Genomic DNA, 19,959 nt, shown 5'->3' with positions numbered 1-19,959 from the left:
AATATACAGGAGACGCACAGAAGACATCATGGCTAAATCTACCATAGTATCATATCTAATCCTACTGTTGTTACGACAATATACCCATCAATGCTATACTAAAAAACATGCCAAGCTGCAAAAACTGGAGAGCATGGTAGGTTACCTATTCAGCACAAATCACTCGATTCCTTAGCATAGATGATAACAAATCCTAAGCCTTGCCAGAAAAACAGGCAATCAGGAAATCTGAAACTATAGCGGGAACGTCTTTGACAAAGTTCAATTGAAAAGATGGGGCCAAGTGATGAGGTCAATTAATGTGAAAATCCTCCGCCACAAAGCACAATGCTCCATAAAACCTTTTCCAGAGGGCCATGACTACAAAATAGTACATGCACAGAAGGCATTATATAAGTACCAATAAAGAAAGCCCAGAAACAAGGGTAACATATGCATCAAGTACAAAACTTTGGCTACCAGCTCCTGTTGCTTTCATGGAGGACTTGGGGAATAGGTCGCTGCATAGGATCCACACTTGTGATCTCTACTGAACCTCCTGTTTTCTTACCATCTTCAAACAACCTAGACTTGCGAGCTGCTGGAGTACTTTCAGATGGCAAAAATGAAGGGGGAGAGGAAGATAAAAATATGGGCGAAGATGCCTCTGGTTCAAAAGGGTATGCACCAGGTGATGTCCAACCTGAGGAGAGGGACAATCCTGATGACACTTCACTTGAAGCCTTGCGCTCATAGAATTTATGTTCCCGAATTTTGTAATACTCTGATGTGCGCACTTCCTGGCAAAGTGAGCATGGTGCACAGAAGAGCCACTGGGTGCAATCAGTGAGGATAGGTTTCCCAAAGCACCAGTATCGTGCAGGTAATCCATAAGTCTTGCGCATTTTAACCCTCCAAAAGCCTCCATAAAGAAGCCCAAAGATAGATAAAATAATCCCTAAAACACCAAGACCCCTTCGGACATGCGAATTGTCTATGTTGATGGCTGCCAAGTTAAAGATCCAGTATGGAGCTGTGCATAAAAGTATGAACGTCACTATATGAACATATCGATTGCCAAACCCTAGCCTTTCCATGTTCCAACCGAATACACAAAAGGCACACACTGTAGACAAGACTGCAACTGGAGGATCACCACAACAGTCAAAGAGACCTCCTCTCCATTGAGGTTCTTGTACAAGAGCACCAACATCTCTAGAGGCAGAATACACTTCTCCACAACAGACCTTGGGCGCTCTTCCAATCCTCAAAGATGGCGTGTGATCAAGTTTTTGTTTCTGGGCAAATGCTATCTCCTGCATTTGCAGTTCATCTTCTTCGTCCAGTTTTAAATCTTTTCCCAAGGGACTCAGGATACTGTAGATACCAGCCACAGCAGGAGCACCAATAGCAACTGCAAGACACAAGCCAACTCCAACAGCGGGTCTTTGTGATCGCTTGAAACCCCAATTAAGGCCACATAAGGCATATTGAGCCAAGCAATTGACATGCAGAAGCAACACCACCACCAACATATGAGCCCACTCATGCGGTTTATAAGTTCCGTTTTTGCAGTATATTTCCCGAAGCTTACTGATATCTTCCTGTCCCCATCTGAGAAGCATCACCAGATGCAGACAACGCTGGGGATGGAGGTAAAGACACATCAAAGTGAATAAAGCATTCAAGATTTGATTATTCACTTCAAACCATGCATCTCTCTGGCTCTTGTGGGGAAGTTGTTTATCAAGAAGACCAACCATCACCAAGAATAGCAGAGCCCCTGAAACTCCTACAGCTAAGCTCCATATCATTAATGCCAAATTCTTAGGGTTTTTCAGCCAGTCTTTTACCGCAGCCCTAAGCACGTGCCAGCTTACTTCTCCTAGAAGGGGCAGGTTGAAGCCCTCTGCAGGGTTGCTGGGAGGGTTGGAAGGTGTCACGAGGGATACTTCTTCCTTTTCCTGCTTCAACTTGTGGAAGGCCTCGACAGGGGCAAAGAGTCTATATCTCCATGACAATGAACCAGGTGATGAGGACGATGCCTGAAATTTTTCCTGAAGATCTGGGGAGCCTACTTCTACCAGGACGGCAGAGCTATCCGTCGAAACTTCACCAGATGTTTCGCTTTCTTCATCCTGTGATTGCTGTTGGAAGGCGTTTAGCGAGCGACGCAGCTGGGGCGAATCGTTCCTGGAGCTACTATCCGGAGGCATCGGAAGCTCAATGAAACCCGATCAAAAACTCCCAAATCACGCGCAAGCGTCTGCCCACGACGCGACTTCGCTGTTGGATAGAATGGGCGGAACCATTGTACTACTGCAGAGGCAGAAGATGCACAAAGAAAGGTGTTAACCGCGAGCTTCCTGGATCTTTCAGACGCGCACATAACATTACAATTCCTGGATCCGTCGGACGCGCACAGCACTCGATACGCAATGGGGCGAACAGAAAAGTTACCGAGGATTGTGAAGCGGGAAGGAAAGATGGGTTCTGTGCAAGAAACCAGTTTGCCGAGCTGTTGGCGGAATAGATCAAAGTCTAAATCCGAGGGGCGATGCTGTGAATAGGGTGAGCCGATTCAAATCCAGAGTGAGCTACAAGGATGAATGGCGAAATGAAGCATAGCCGTTATTGTTGAACAAGAGGGAGATCTGTGAGGAAGAAGACGACGGCAGCGAGCTACAACCAATTAATCCACCATAGACATGAAAGCACAAGAACAGGTCGAAACTTTGAATAGGAAGAAGAAGAAGAAGGACGGCATGCAAAAGACGCCACGCCCTTCCACCCTGTCCTGCTCCCCCCCTCTTTTACGATTCATTTGTGGGGTGTTTCCTCTTTTCAAATCAGCATTTTGAATTGCTCCCATGTTCAATCATTGGTTCTTGGATGTGTCCCTCCACTCCACATGGGAGCACTTTGTTTTTGTGTGTGTGTGTGTGTGTGTCTATGTGTGTATGTAATTCCACAAAAAGTGTGTGTGTCTATGTGTGTCTCTCTTGACAGAGAACATTTTTGTCAACAAATCAAAGAGCACCTCCCTCTGAGTGTGTGCGTGTGTGTGTGTGTGTGTGTTGAGAGAGAACTTTTTTATCAACAACCTTGGGCAAGTTCTCGTTGAGAATCTGCAAGTTCTTTTAGCTAAAAATATAACTAAATGGCCTAAAATTTTGCATATTTTACAAAATATTCTACAAGTGAAAATCAAAATGTTGCAAGTTCTCTCTCTCTCTCGTGTGTGTCTGTGTGTGTGTGTGTAAGTAGAGTTTTTACAAAAAGCATGCGTGCATGCTCATGCTCGTGTGTGCGTGCGTGCGTGTGTGCATGTGTGTGTGTGTGTGTGTATTCACTCTTACTAAGAAAGTCTTTAGAGTGTTCTTGAAAAACCAGCCCTTCTTTATTGTTTTTGCAACTTGGATTTTGTAAAAAAGTAGGGCTCTAGGAGAATTGCAAATTTAAAACTTTCAACTTCAATGTCTTTGTCTAATGTTTTCTATGAACACTCGTGTGCACGTTGGTCATTCACCCAAAATTTAAAAAAAGTGTTTATGTTTGTCAACATTTGTGCACAAGTGCTCATGTGTATGCACTTGTGCTTGCACGCATCCTTGGGCATGCATGTGTATACACCCAGGTAAATTACCAGCCTTGTGAATGGAAAGTTCTCGGAGGCTCAACTTGGCATAATTGCAAGGTATTTGCTAGCAAAGTCACTGAGTAATTGCGGGTGGATAGGCAATTCTAGCTTTGCACGGCACTTGCATTGAAAGCCCCCAATCTAACCTATGTGAAAGAAAGTGCAAGTTTAGTGGTTTAGACCCCTCACATGTAACCATTAAAATATTGTGTGGACTAAAACCAAGGGATGATTTGACTTTTAATCACGTCATTTGGACCCTTTTGAGAGCCTTGCGTGAACATGTTCTCACTAAAGACCACTTGAGAAAGGGGGAGGGAGGCATCATCCTGAAATATCCACTTTAAGTTCCCTTTCATGCATTTTGAATGTACGTCCCACATACTCTTTGATGTCCTTGTTTTGCCCTCTCTACAAGGGCGGTGGGCCAACATATCGTGGCATCTTAAGGAATTTTCAATTGCACAATGATAAAATATTTTTCCCAAGTTGAAAGCCATGTGACCATGACATAATTATATAAAACTAAAAGCATGTAATAAAAAGATTTTTGCATGGATTGCATCCATTACTAATAAGTGATATTTCTAGAGATAAGGGAGAGTGCAAGATACGATGACGTCTTCAAAGCATTGCAAGTTTCTTGAGTGTGAGCAACCTACAAAGGTGAGAAAGAGCCATAACCCAACTTAAGCATTCATTCACCCCTTTACCTTGAGGCTTAGAGGAGGGCTATTATGCATTATCTATCGTGTTCCAAAATTGTATGTGCTAGTGCGCATCTACCTTTCATGGAGGCACATGTGTAAAGGGTGAGGACATGTACCTTACGAGACTCGTGCCTCTTGATTGCTTCCTTTAATCAATATTCCTACTCTTATGTCCTCGTCATGGTTCTTAGTAGTAGTTGTTGGTTGCACACTCATGTGCCCTTATTCCATGAAGCTTCAACATCACAAACTTCATGGTTGATGATTCCATATATACTCTCATTTCCCAGGTCAACAGCATTCCTAGTCAATATATGACTACTTATAGTCTAGTTATTACTCTCCATGTACGTTGTTCTTTCCATATATATGGGCCTTCGACTCATTGCTGTATTATTTTAAGCTTCCCTTTGCAATGGATGCTACACATTACCAATTTCATTCAAACTGGCTTCTACACCTTGAAGCATGTATAGTAGGTAAAGGGCAATATCGAGAATGCACTTCACAATTGTTATGTGAATCCATGTTTGCATCCATTTTCCATAGCCCACCTTATGTAGTGATGCTTTTTGGCAAATCAATGTTAAATTGCAAAGCCTGCAATTTCCCCATCAATATGTAAATGCATTATTTGCATCCATTTTCCATAGCCCACCTTCTCTAGTGATGCTTTTTGGCAAATCAATGTTAAATTGTAAAGCCCTCAATTTCCTCATCAATATGTCATGGTCATGGAATTCATGTCTACAGGGACTCCATTGCATCGTCTTCGGCATGGAAGAGTATCCATTGTAAGTTTGATGGACAACACCATTGCATTTCAATTAAGAGAACGTTGATCCGTGCTTTCCATCTCCTTTCATCAATGTGACCATGTCATGCAGCTAAATATCAGTCCTTGGCGAATCATGAGCCAACACCCTCTAGCTCAACACGGTGAAAATATCCTTCACCAAGCATTGAAAGACTTCTGATGCATTGGTTACATCGGACATCATCGATGTCTCCATGAAGAAGAAGTTCTTCAATTGTGCCAAGGATGGTCCTTCATCCAATAACACTTGCCTCATTGGTACGAGATGACAGTTGTTCCCCACCAGCATCATCACAACTGCAGCATCTACGTGCACTATTTATAAAAAATTTATTGGGTTTTGTTTCGGCTTTGAATTTTGTCTCACATATTAACTTTCATGTGAGCCTAGATCGCACAACAATATGTGCATGCAACAAGCAAAATGGAATTCAAGCTAGAACAAAGGATGAACATGCAATTCACAAGCTACGGATTGGATCGCGATGAATCAAGATCATATTGCTTGCATAACACTAGGTGCAGGCAATCGAATTAGCTCAGAGTGCAATTCACAATGCATAGTCCGTTGGAAAGCATTCAAAATGGAGATCGAAAGGAAATTTTAGGCAAATTATGAACAACAGTCAAAACTAGGAGCATAGGAATAATTCCAAACAGACTTATGTTGCCTTGAATCAAAGGCAAACTGATGCCTCCAATGTGATAATCAAACTGATGTGGAAGTCTAAGGTTTCTACATCCCAACAATTTTGCAAGGTGAGAATTTTGAGGAGAACCCTAGCGAGTTTGGTGGAGGCCTTTTGAGCCCATGTTTACAACGTAGAGTGGAGATAGATCCTTTTTTAGAGCCATTGGTGGGTAGTAAGCCTTAAGGTTAGGAACGCCACCTCTACAATATTTTAAAAGATGAGCTATTCGGTAAGTGTGCAGGTCAGATGGGGCTGGATTACAAGGCAAGGTGAAAAAGGATGCACACCCTTGAATTGAACTCAATGAAAGCTGAACGATTGCCCAAGTCAATATTTTCAAGCATGGCAAGGAATTAGACAAAAATGTCACAACGCACTATGAAGAGTTTGCATAGGTAATACCCTTATCTACCATGATCTTCTCTCAGAGCATGGATTCACCAATCAAGACCATGAATCTCCAAATTGGAAAATTATACATTTTTGTCAAGTCCCCAAAGTGGTATGTTCCTCAAGTCGCTAGTAAGCTCAAGGTGCAATGGAGTGTGATAGGATAGATAATTGTTGGTAAACATTAATGGATCTTTCTTTTTGGAGGGAGTGGTGGTGTCTACTTAGCCCGTGGCAATAATTCATGATGGGGGAGGATGATTGAGTTCGATGAAGAGTAGAGATTGATCAGAGAAGGGAATGTTTGCTGACCGAATCTCTCATGTCGAGGAAAATCCAAAGTAGCCCTCCTATTTAATATACAAGGCAAGCCCTTGTCTGGACCTAGGAAAAGTGACTATTTTTCATTAAAGAACTATTGATATCCATGCTTCTAAAATGTGTAGCATTCCTATGAGACTAAGAGAAAAATTGATGCAATGAGGGGATAACAAATGCAAAACTCAACCGACTTCTCTGGCATTATCCTCGAGGTTCACATGTTAGAGAACCAATGATAACTAAATGTGAAACCAATGATCAAAGACAATACAATGTAAAGATGGGATAACATGTCTCCATTTCTCTCTCATGCAAATTTCCTCTAGCTCATCGATATAAATATGGAAGCTATAAAACATGAGCCATAGATTGTGAGAATAATGGTTCTCATTAATGGTGCAACTTTCTGGTGCCTGGAATGGTTATGACTTTGTAGGAGTAGTAAATCTTCTTGGTACCTTTGGCACATTCATGTAGTGGTGGTTGAACATACATGGCTTCATCCCCACCAAGTGATTCACTCTTGTAATCCTTTTCTTTTTTCAAATTGATTACATCCTTAAGTTAGTATCAATGTGGTTCGCATTGTTTGAAATGCAATAGCATAGGCGCGCATGAAGTTTGAATAATTCACTTGCATGTTAAAGGTCTACATGGTACAAATATTTAGACTTTTTAGTCCTAACCATATTCACATCTCTTGGCCATGTCACTTTGAGAAGAGGTAGCCTCTCCTCTTTGAACAACTTTCATGAGAGAACTTGTGACAATAGTGGCTTGAAATGATGCTTCACTGGTAAATTATTGTTACCTTAGAAAATGTCATTATAGTTTAACTATGTCATTGAGACTCTCTCTCTCTCTCTCTCTCTGTCTCTCTCTGTCTCTCTCTCTCTCTCTCTCTCTCTCCCCCTCCTTCCTCCCTCCCTCCGTCCCTCCCTCTCTCTCTCTCTCTCTCTCTCTCTCTCTCTCTCTCTCTCTCAAGCAAATTAAATAACTACCTTAAGATGTGCATAAGAATTCGTTGGAGCAAAACTTCATGTTATCATTGTAGGCCACTGAGTATACAAACTTGAGGACATTTTTGGAAACTGATGGTCTTGCAGAAAGTGAATGCGGATGTGGTGCTCTTATAGGAGCTTAAGTGTGGAGACGATGATCTATTCTAGTTTGTTGTTAGGAAGCTGGGGTACGATGCTTTTGAGAATTGCCCAAGAAGGAGTAGGGGTGGATGTGTTGTGTTGGCTAGCATGTCTTTGGGAGCGAAGGAGTTGTTTCATCATCCTAAGGGGTGGTTTGTTGCTATCTCAGTGGCAGTTGAGGAGTTTATGTTTAATGTTGTCAGTCTGTATGTGTCTCATGCGCAGTTGGAGAGGGGAGAGTGTTGGTCAGCCCTTAGTTCTTTGATCTCGGGTGAGCGTTGGCTTTTGGGTGGTGACTAGAATTTGGGGTTGGTTGATTGCCTTGAGTTGGTTGGACCAGGATGGTCTTGATGGTTTGTCGTGGGGTAATAGAAGGAGGGAAGAGAATTTTAGGGCAAGAAGGTTGGATAGGATTTATTCTTCTGATGAGGGGTGGTGGATGAGAGCTCCTATGAAAGGAGAGTCCCTTTTGAGAACCTCAGTTTCGGACCATGTGGCTATGATCTGGAGATTCAGTTTGCCGATGTTTCATGGGCAATCATTTGACTCTCGTTAAGTTTAATAAGAAATTCCTAGCTTCTAAGAAATTTTACAGGTGGATTTGGGAGATTTGGTGCGAGTCTAGAAGTCTTTTGGATGACCCACGTGATCTGTGGGACGTGGCTATAAGGACAGTAGTGAAGGAGGCTATTGCCTGTGGGCCAGGTTGGAGAAGGTATCTAAGTGGAAGTTTGAGGGTCTGGTCTCGCTTACAAAGTCGTTGAGATTGGCTCTCAATAACTCTCCTAAGGATCAATGTTTAGCCACTTTGGTTACTGAAGTAGAGCAGGAATATATGTCCCGAGAAATGGAGGAGGCTAGTTTGCCTAGAGTTCACAGTAGACAAGTGTAGTGGAACTTGGGGATTGCTCATCTAAAATTTTCATTTAGGCACTTAAACGTAAACATCATAGGGAGATTGTTGACAGGGTACTTGACACTAATGGAAGGGTTGAGACAGAGTTTTGGCACATTCCTGGCATTTTTTAGGCACACTTACAATAAGATTGTTGGGGCTCCGATGCACCTTTTTGACTTGAATAAGAAATGGGGTCTTAGGCGCTCACCGGTAAAGAGATTAAGCATGGTTATAGGTGGGAAAGCTGAGTTTTATACTGTGAAAAATTATGCATTAGTGGCTTCCTCTTTGGCAAAGAGAGTCCATGTAAATCCTGCATGCTCGTTGTGTGGGAATTCTGTTGAACGTATTCAGCATTTGTTTTGGCACTGTCCTACCTCTAGGGGAGTGTGGCTACCGATTGAGGCGACAGTGCGAAAAGTTGGTTTGATGGTGAGATAATTTGTAGATGGCGTTCCTAGGATGTGTTACAGGGTGTCCGTCAATGCTTTAGGCGTGCTAGCCATATGTGTGGGGAGCGGTTTGTGAAGCAATGTGGATGGTGCGTAATCAGTGGATGGTGGAGGGGTTGGCTACAAGGACTCTCTTGTGACTCTTGCTTGGGGGATATTATCTCTAAGATTGTCTAGATGTGCTGTCTCAACATAGGCCTAGGGCAACTAGCCCACCTTTGGGCAATTTTTCTATAAGGTTGGTTTGTGAAGCAATGTGGATGGTGTGTGATCAGTGGATGGTGGAGGGGTTGGCTACAGGGACTCTCTTGTGACTCTTTGCTTTGGGGATATTGTCTTTGAGATAATAAGTTACCTTTTATGGTGTCCAGATGTGCTGTCACAACGTAGGCCTAGGGCAACTAACCCACCTTTGGGCATAAGGTTGGTTTTCCCCCTCTAACGGCACCAAATTTTAAAAAACATATGAGCCACTCATGCAGGTTATAAGTTCCATTTTCGCAGTATATTACTGATATCTTGCTGTTCCTATCTGCGAAGCATCAGACAACACTGGGGATGGAGGTAAAGACACATCAAAGTGAACCATATCACCAAACTCCTAGAGCTAAGCCCCATGGCAATAATGCCAAATTCTCAAGGTTTTTCAGCGAGTCTTTTACGACAGGCATGCTAGTGGGGCGGGCTAGCACACAAGGCTCACATCCCCACGGAGAGCTACGGCTGGCTGAGAATGCTGGGCTAGCAATAGAGCTCTAGCCCAAGATCCTGAAATTTCATGATGTTGGCTGAGCCTTGAAATGCCAAAAGCCCCTCATTGGCCCAAATCGTCTCATGGCTACATCAACGAAACGTTAAAAAAACATCGGAACCTTCATGGAGGGGAAATGGCCTGCTAAGATTTCAGCACTCCCACCAGCCCCGGAGAGCACCTCCCAGCAGATTGAAGCTATCGGCAGGGTTGGAAGGCGTCAGGAGGGATACTTCTTCCTTGGCCTGCTTCGACTTGTGGAAGGCCTCGACAAGGGCAAAGAGTCTGTATCTCCATGCAGACAATGAACCAGGTGATGAGGACGATGAAGATCTGAGGAGCCTAGTTCTACTTCACCAGATGTTTCGCTTTCTTCATCCTGTAATTGCTGTTGGAAGCCGTTTAGCAATCGACGCAGCTGGAGTGAATCGTGCCTAGAGCTACCATCCGGAGGCATCGGTGGCTCAACGAGACCAATCAAAAATTCCCAAATCACGCGCAGACGACGCGACTTCGCTGTCGGACAGAATCAGCGGAGCCATTGTACTACTGCAGAGGGAGAAGATGCACAAGAAAGCTGTTAAAACCGCCAGCTTCCTAGATCTTTCAGACGCGCATAACATTATAATTCCTAGATTTTAAGACACTCATGACAGTAGTTTCGGAGGTATTCTCGAAATGGGCCAAGGTCTAAGTCGCACTAGCGAAAGCGGATGGTTCTGAGAGGCGATTCAAATCCTTAGTGCGCTGTAAGGTAGCCGTTTATCTTGACCAAGAGCATGCGTCCTCTGGAGTGGCTGAAGAGGACACAGGCTGTGGTTCTCGAAATGGATGAGCGCCTCTTTTATCTGCTAACTCGTTGTTGCCTATTTCAAATTCGCATTTTGAATTCTAGACTCTAGTCATGTTCAATCATTGGTTTCTTCCGGGTGTGCCTGCACTCCAAATAGGAGCACCTGGGCGTGTGTGTGTGTGTCTATGTGTGTGTTTTTCCTCACAAGAACACATTTTGCTCAACAAATCACAAAACTTGGGCGCGTGTGTGTGTGTTTTTTTTTTTCACATTTTCACTATTAAAAAAAAAGCGTGTTTTTTCACAAGAACACATTGTGCTCAACAAATCACAAAACTTGGGGCTTTGGATTTTCTAAGGACTTTTTAGCTAAAATTTTGCAAACTTTATAAAATTCAGAAAATGTGTTTTACAACTAAAAATAAGAGGACACAATTTGTGTGCCCGACACAACATTCCCCATTATCTATGATCTATAATAAATCGTGGAAGCTTGGAAATTATCTATGACCTATAATGAATGGTGGAAGCTTGGAAATTATATATGATCAATAGGGGGGCTATGAAGACGAGATAAAGTGGAGGAAGGTGCATGAGGAAGGTTGCATGCCACAACTTCCAGAAAACTTGAGACTTAGTAGGTACATGGCTAACAAGTGTTACATAACCCGATTTCAAAGGGAAATTGAAACGATGCTATAGCTTGCCCCTAAAAGGGGCACTGCTAACAAAACATGTGAGTTTTTGTGAACACTTGTGTGTGTGTGCATGCACGTGCACACGCATGTGTGTGTGGTTTTTTACAGAATGTGTGTGTGTATAAAATGTTTTTTACAAGTGAATGAAAACTGTGCGAGTTTTTTGTAACACTGGTATGTGTGGATTTTTTACAAAAAGCATGTGTGTGTGTGTGTGTGTGGTGTTCACTCTTACCAAGAAAGAGTGTAGAGGGTTCTCGAAAACTGGCCTTTCTCTATTTTTTTCGACCTTGGATTTGTAAAAAAAAGTAGGATAAGGAGAATGGCAAATTTTGAAAATCAACATAACCTTTAAAATTTTCAACTTCAAGGTCTTTGTATAATGTTTTCTATGAACACTGTGTGTCCGTTGGTCGTTCACTCAAAATTTTAAAAAGTGTGTGTGTTGGTCAACATGTGTGCGCGATTGCTCATGTGTATGTATTTGTGCTGGCATGCATCCTTGGTGTGTGCACGCCTAGGAAAATTAGTGACCTTGCGAATTAAAGTTCTTGAGGCTCCACTTGGCATCATTGCAAGGTAATTGCAAGCAAAGACACTGAGCAATTCTGGGTGGATAGGCAGTTCTACGTTTGCATAGCTCTTGCACCGAAAGTCCCCAATCTAACCCATGTCACCCCCCATCAGAAGGAGGTGCAAGTATGATAGTTTGACCTCTCACATGTAGGCATTAAAATTTTTTGTGGCCCAAAACCAAGGGATGGTTTTAATCCTAAACACATCATTTGGACCCTTTTGAGAGTCTTGCATGAACATGTTCTCAAAAAAGACCATTTGAAAAGGGGGGAGGGAGGCATCATCCTCAAATATCCACTTTTAAAGTCCCTTTCATCAAGACGTCCCACATACTCTATGATGTCCTTGTTTTGCCCTCTCTTCGTAAAGGGGCCAATATCGTGGCATCTTAAGGAATTTTTAATTGCACAATAATATACAAATTTTCCCAAATTGAAAGCCATGTGACCATGACATAAATATATAAAACCAAAAGCACATAATAAAAAGATTTTTGCATGGGCTTGCATCTATTAGTAATGTTTCTAGTGTTTCTAGAAACAAGGGAGAGTGCAAGATACAACAATCTCTTCAGAGCATTGCAAGGTTTTTGAGTACAAGCAATCTATAAAGGCGAGAAAGAGGGCGGGGACTCAATCTATTTCCACAAAACAACTTAATCTTTCATTGACCCCTTTACCTTGAATATGCGACACATTCTCTTATTTAAGCTTATGGGTTGACTCGTAACATCATTGCCAAGGGTCTAAGGTTGGCTAGATGGTTAAATCTTATTGGCAAGGCCTTTTGTGCATTATGTCATGACACGATTTTTTAGCCTAGAATGTATTAGGCTAGAATGATAAAATGTAATAATTAGGAGGTAGGCTAGGTGGGTTTAAATGGCTAAATGCCATATTGATAATGTATTGGATATGTTAATTGATTAATATAAATGGTGCACACACACATTTAGGTCCTAGGATAGGAATGGGTAGGAATGCATTAATAAATGGTAGGCATAAAAGAGTCATAGTCTAAGGGTAGAATAATGGGGCATGTCCAAGGGATGGATCCCAAGAGGCATGAGAGGTTGTGACCTCTCATATGCATGGAATGTGTGTGTGAGCCATCATGCATTCATATGTGGTATGTGGATTGCATCAGCATTCTAGGAGTTGTCAATAGCAAAAGTACACTCACGTGGGTACTCCTTCCACCCCATTTGGAGGGCCAATGCTTCCCAATTTATGCATCATTCATACATGTGCATCCTCCAACCGGTACATGACAAGTGGTATTCGAGCAGTGATCCTCTGCTTGTGTGAACCGCCATGTGGAAGCTGTTGCATGGGTCAACATCAGGGGACCATCAAGAGCAGAACTAGTGGGTCCCTCCTTCCATTTTCCTCGTTAACTGTTACAATATTGTTTCTCTTCTGCTGTATGTTGCACAGTTTGCGAGTTCCTCAGGGTGGCGTCAGCACACTATCCCTCCCCCTTCCATTAAAGGAACCGTCGCCTCCAAACGCCCATGTGGGGCTTGCTTTCTAAAGCTGTGCCCTATAGGTAGCGAGCCTTCTGAGCCTTTAATTAAGGCTGCGGTAGCCGCATGTAGTAGCACATCAAACAGCCCTAGCACTCGGCCCCTCGTTATTAATTACTTCCCCCCGTCGAGCAGTTTTATGCTCTTTTGCTGTCTCGAGCTATGCCTACTGGCTCTACGCAGTGTGCAATGTTGCACATGGTACAGTGTGATACCACTAGCCGGCCTCTCTCTTGAAGCCCAACCACGTGTTGACGTCGCCAATCGCCTCTACCACGTTAGCCTCCCATCCGTTGCCGACTGCCACCTCTACCCACTACCTCTGCAGCCTCTGCCCCGCCAGTATTAATGTCCCTCCCCTCCTTTATTATTTTACTATTCAAACCCCCCCCCCCCTCTCACCTTTATCGAAATTTCAAACTTCCCACCCCTTTCCTTAGTTCCCTCTTAGTTTTCTTTCCCCTCCCCCCCCCTTATTAAAGACGGCATGAAAAAAAAAGAAAAAGATAAAAGATGAATTAAAAAAAAAAAAGAGGAAAAGATAGAATAAAAAGGAGTTAAAACAAAGAGCTTAAAGGAAAATTGAGGATTAAAATAATATAAAAGAATAGAGATTAGATAATATTTAAAAGAAAAATAAGAAAGCAAAAGATTGATGAGAAAAAAAAAAGGGGGGGTTAGACATATTTGAACTAGATTGACGAAGCATGGTAGCTTTGCAAAAGAAAAGGGAGAGAAAAGGCAATATAATACTACTATTAAAAAATTTGGTAGACACTAGGAAAGGATACAAATCAAAATCTTGGGCTAACCTAGGTGTTGGACTAGGTGGTGGATATGTAAGCGCTTAGTAAGGTCTGGTGACCTTAGAGGGATCTCAAGTAATTGGTAAGTCATGGACGCATGACTATGGGTGGATCCACAATTAGACCTGGTGGTCTAGAATGAGTACTCAAGCAAGATCTGGTGATCTTGATCTAGTAAGTTTAGGCCGATCTTATAAGTTTTTGTTTTGATCAACCTAAAACTAATGGTTCCAAGCTGGTCACTTGGAACTTGGACCAATGCATGCATATGAGAGAGATAGATTAGGAAATGGTATCCTATTGAAAAGGAAAAGTAGAACGCCAATGGATAAAGTTGAATTAGTCTTTGTAGGAATGTCCAAGCAAAGGAGTACATGGACAACACAACATGAAAGATAAGTACTATGTCTTTCTTACTGATTTATTTAGAAATTTGATTTAAAGGAACATGCTAATGTTGGACTTGTTTGGTAGGAGTACGAAACATGAAGATGAAAGATTGAAGTTGTTGTATAGAAGTTTATACAGGAACCTAAAGAGTGCTAAAAACCATGAAGTCAAAGAAGAGTACCTAATAGATGAGGACATCAATGTCCCAAGCAAGAGGGCATGTCATGACATGATTTTGTAGCCTAGAATGTATTAGGCTAGAATGATCAAATGTAATAATTAGAAGGTAGGCTAGGTAGGTTTAAATGGCTAAATGCCATATTGATAATGTATTGGATATGTTAATTGATTAATATAAATGGTGCACTCACGCATGTAGGTCCTAGGATAGGAATGGGTAGGAATGCATGGGTATGCATTAATAAATGGTAGGCATAAAAGAGTCATATGCTAAGGGTAGAATAATGGGGTATTCCCAAGGGATGGATCCCATGAGGCATGAGAGGTTGTGACCTCTCATATGCATGGAATGTGTGGATGAGCCATTATGCATTCATATGTGGTATGTGGATTGCATGAGCATTCTAGGAGTTGTCAATAGCAAAAGTACACTCACGTGGGCACTCCTTCCACCCCATTTGGAGGGCCAATGCTTCCCAATTTATGCATCATTCCTTCATACATGTGCATTCTCCAACCGATACATGACAAGAGGGCGGGGGCTCAAGGTTTTTGAGTGTAAGCAACCTATAAAGGTGAGAAAGAGGGCGGGGACTCAATCTATTTCCACAAAACAACTTAATCTTTCATTGACCCCTGTACCTTGAATGTGTGATACATTCTCTTAGTTAAGCTTATGGGTTGACTCGTAACATCATTGCCAAGGGTCTAAGGTTGGGGTCTAAGGTTGGCCAGATGGTTAAATCTTATTGGCAAGGCCTTTTGTACATTGTCTATATGTTCAAAAATTACATCTTCTCATCTTCCCACCCTCTCTTTTCCTCCAAAAAAGATAGGTGCACCTTCAAAAGCATGCTAACATTTCCTACCTTATCTACACAACTAGGTCACAACACCTCCGATCATTGAAGAATCAATCTCTTACAAAAGCATGATAACATTTCCTACCTTATATGCACAACAAGGTCACAAGACCACTAGTCATTGTTGCAGAATCGATCTCGACCAACCAAATCTCCTAGCTTTTTCACATACCTAGTAATTGTCTCGTAATTGGTAGTGCCATTTTATACCCCTCACTCTTCAAAAATCTCTTTACACCTTTCCAAAATCCCCATTCCTAGCCTTGCACTCTATACACTTTTTACCTCATATCATGGTCCCTTGCTTATTCCATGAAGCTTCAACATCACACATTTCATGGTTGATGATTCCATATATACTCTCATTTCCTAGTGCAACAATCTTTTTAGTCAAGATATGCCGACCTTTATTCTAGCTATCACTCTCCATGTACTTTGTTCTTTCTATAACTAAGGCCCTCAAATTCATTGTTGTATTGTTTTAAGATTCCATTTGCATTACACATTACCACTTTCATACAAAATGTCTTCTACACCTCAAAGCATGTATTGGACATAAAGGGCAATGTCAAGAATGCAAATTCATAATAATGTGAATCCATTATTTGTGTCATTTTCCACAGCCACATTATTTAGTGATGTTTTTTGGCAAATTGATGTTTAATTGTAGATCCCTCAATTTCCCCAATTCAGTATGTCACTAGTGTCAAGACTTCTATATAAACATGATCCAAGATTAGCAATCATACAATGGAACCTTTCTATAGTAAATTTTAAAAGATGGTCATGGCATTTATGTCAATGGGGACTCCATTGCATCTTCTTCCTCATGGAAGGGTACCCATTATAAGTTCGATGAACATCATCTTTGTATTTCAATTAAGGAGAAGTTATTAAATTTTGTTCCTTTTAATTTTTTAAAAGACGAACAAGAGATAGTACTATATTTGAAAACTTACAAGAAGGGATAGACTCATTACCCAAAAATTAGACTCAAAGAGGAACCTTGAGAGAATTATTAAAATAATAAAGGGATAAATGAGACAATGTGGAACCCTCCAATGAGATTGAAGCATGCGGAGACGTCTATAAGAGGCTCCCCAATTCTAGGAAAAATAAGTTTATTCATAAAATCCCTGAAAAATCACAATAAAAAATCATTTTGATAAGTTTGACTTGACCACCTAGATCTCCTCTTTTTCCGCACCCACAAACCATCCCCAAACTAGAACCATACTCACATTTTCCTTTGGTTGGACCTTTTGGATCAAAACTTTGAATCCAACCAAATCTTTTCGAGTTTCCCTCCATGTCTACAAGTTTTTGTATTTCTCTTGCAGCAAATGCAAGCTCCTTCCTTACCTTTGTAGCCACTTTCAAAATAAGCTCAAACTACTTCTCATTCATGGTTTTTCTTTGTCATTCTTCCTATTTCTCTATCATCTCTTAGTCTCTTTGTAAGAAAGTTTGTATCCAAGCTCCATGCATGCCTCTCCCTTGTTTCTTATTATACCATCTTCTAGTTTCATCAATCTCTTTAAGAGATTAAGGGTTGCAAAACTTTGGATAAGATTGTAATAAGGAAGCACCATCAAGTCATGTGAGCTTCTTGCAAAGAGCATGATAATCAATAGTTAGGAATCATGGATTGATGATATTGCACTTCAAGAACCAAGTACATATGAAATTCCACTACCAACTACAACTCTCTCACAAGATATGGGACAAGAGAAATACTGATGAATTGCCAACAACCATCCGTATAGGTCCATATCTATATCAAATATCAAAAGAATATCTAGAATATTATCTAGCCTTATGCAAAGGGAGTAGAATTTCTAGAAAATAAAGTGTTTTCAAAAGAGATAATCAATCCTAAAGCACAATAATGGATTTGATTTAAATAGTTTAGATGAACACAAGCAAAAGCAGTCACCAACATTACACTAGCACGCAACAATCAATTAGATTTTTCAACTTAAATCATGAAGCTCTCAAAGCAATAGATGATATTTTGTTGAAAATGTTGATCCTCAGCTATAACCCCTCATCCACCCCAATCGATGATAATTTAGAAAGTTCAACCTTTGAAATTTGCAATGACTACAAAGATGAAATCCATGCGATGCAAACAACCATTCAACTTATGATTTAGAACCAATAGTAGTGCAATCAATTTTTAGGGGGTCTTGAAAAAATTCTAAGAGGTAGTCCTCCATCCTTTCTGATACCCAAAATACTCTACCAGTCTTGAGAGAGGCCTACGCTAAAGCTACTAAAGAATTTCAAGAGTTGTAATTGTACCTTGTACAATCAAATAGAGTTCTTTCCACTAGTGAGAACCAAGTGTAGGACTAAAGGAGAATGTCAAACTCTCAAGATAAGGTAGGAAGAAATCAAGTATTTGAAAACTCCTCTTTGGATTAATGTCTTCAAATTCCAATGTCAATGAGATCCATGAAGTCACATTCACTCACCTATAGAAGGCCTCATCCTCTTACAACGTTATCTCATAGATTGGAGACTAGTAGCCTCCAAAAAATCGTATTATGTGGACCTAAAGTGAGGGAATTTGAAAGGGGAAAGTCCTTAACTCTACATTACATGACTCTCCTATGTATACTTGTCTCTTTTTCTCTCATTTCCAAATTTTGAGGCTTTGGTCACATTGTAATAGAGTGATCATAACTATAGCAAAAGGCCTCAAATCATATTCCAATTAGAAATGTAGCCTTACATGTAAAACTATCCTCACCCTTATCATGGGTGACAAAGAATGGTTGTTCATGAAGGTTGATGGAGGTTCTCATTTCCTTCAAGATTTTTAAGGGTAAGGAGTTGTAGGATTCAAGAAAAGGTTATAGGGCTTAGAAAATGTTGAGAAGTTTTGAGAAGGGGATAAGGGTGAGGGGATAAAGGTTTTAGGGCTTAGAAAAAGGTTGCAAATTTTGGGAAGGGACAAGGGTGAGGAGTGGAGATCTTCTCTCATTGATCAAAAGGGTTAACGGTTGAGAAGTATAATCTAGTAGTTTAAGGGTTGCAAGGGTAGAATAGGACTAGAGAGAAGGATTGTGAAAGTAGAAAGAGGTTTGGATTTAAGGGGAATAGTAGATCAAAGAAATGGAGAGAAGGATAATGATAAAGTTCATTGACCTATGCCACACAACACCCAAAAAAGCTTATGGAATTAGAGGATTCTGATGACTCCTTGTTTTATTGCCATTGGGAAACACTCACCCCTTGGACACCCACATCCTATCTTACAATGGGACACTAATTCTATACATGAAGATCTCGTTAACATTGACCAACCCATGCCTAGGTTTGCCTTCTTCAAAGAGGATGCCGACTTTGAAGGTGGTGTCTCTAGGACAAACCCTTATCAAGATTTCAGGCTTGTGTCAAAGAATATTCAGAAGATCTTGACATAGCAATATCATTTACCAATTGTGGGGTAGCAGTTGGGTGCATCAACAAAAATGTAGGAACATGCATGATGCAAGTGTCGAAGATGGAAGCTCCCCCTACCTCACATGCTGGTTAAAGCCAATTATGTTGGAGCGGTTCAAGGGAGGTGATCTTCCTTCAAAGGGTGAAGATATCAAAAGGAAGTGAGTCAGAGAGTGGCTCTCCAGTTACCTTATACAGGGAGATAGTACTACAGATGGAAGTAACCCAAACAAGAAATTTCAAGTACTCTTGAGGAAGAAGGAAGCAATTTACAAGTAAATTCTTGACTATTAAGATTCACACCGATCATCTCAATTAAATGATGAAGCGGTTAAACTCACATGTAGGTACATCCATAGAATCCTTCTGCTTAGCTTCTTCTCTTGAGGGATGGGTTAGAACGTGATGGGTGAAGAAAGGGATTAACTTATTGATTCATAAGGAGTGACATTATGGCTTTTATCTTAATAACTAGAGACAGCTAGGATGATAGTCAAGAATGGCACCTAGACTATTAGAAACTAGCCTCTGTCTGTACAAAATGTGGGATCTAGGATTTAGCCTCAACATGCCATCTCCCTCAAAATCCCTAACTTGGGTAGAGCTTTCTAACCACACTTTAGCTTTGTTTCTTCAAATGGAAGCAATGTGTGGCCCCTTAAGGTCAATAGGGTTAGAGCAAGAGACGTTTAATGGCCCCTAGAGGCAATCCACAAGCATGAATCCTTATAAATTTGGAAATTGATCCACCATGTGGGTTTGTGTTTGAAGATGAAAAAATGGGAAATTTGCTCCATAAAATATTTTATTAAAACATTCAAATCTCTTTCTTTTTGTGTGGTATGGGAGGCCATTTTACAAGAGTTTGCCCACAAAGTGTGAAAAC

At 41.1% G+C, this 19,959-nt stretch overlaps 1 protein-coding gene across 1 annotated transcript; it reads right to left on the bottom strand.

Moving 5' to 3' along the window:
- Positions 1-218: 218 nt before the first annotated feature.
- LOC147894357 (uncharacterized) lies at positions 219-2,757 on the bottom strand. The gene is made up of 2 exons (XM_087385140.1): positions 2,440-2,757; positions 219-2,298 (listed from the first exon to the last, which is right to left on the bottom strand). Exon 2 carries the CDS (start codon positions 2,193-2,195, stop codon positions 456-458), a length of 1,740 nt encoding a protein of 579 aa, XP_087241266.1. The 5' UTR covers positions 2,196-2,298; positions 2,440-2,757; the 3' UTR covers positions 219-455.
- Positions 2,758-19,959: the final 17,202 nt, after the last annotated feature.

Source organism: Dipteris shenzhenensis, chromosome 14, assembly GCF_047967505.1.
Source record: "Dipteris shenzhenensis isolate YYH24624 ecotype China chromosome 14, Dip_SZ_1.0, whole genome shotgun sequence".
NCBI classification, from domain to species: Eukaryota; Viridiplantae; Streptophyta; class Polypodiopsida; order Gleicheniales; family Dipteridaceae; genus Dipteris; species Dipteris shenzhenensis.
The sequence above is the reverse complement of the archived record's forward strand: the minus strand, read 5'-3'. Positions and strand labels throughout refer to the sequence as shown.

Excerpts from the sequence above, each read along its gene's own strand:
- LOC147894357 (XM_087385140.1), bottom strand. The coding sequence starts at position 2,195 with ATGCCTCCGGATAGTAGCTCCAGGAACGATTCGCCCCAGCTGCGTCGC.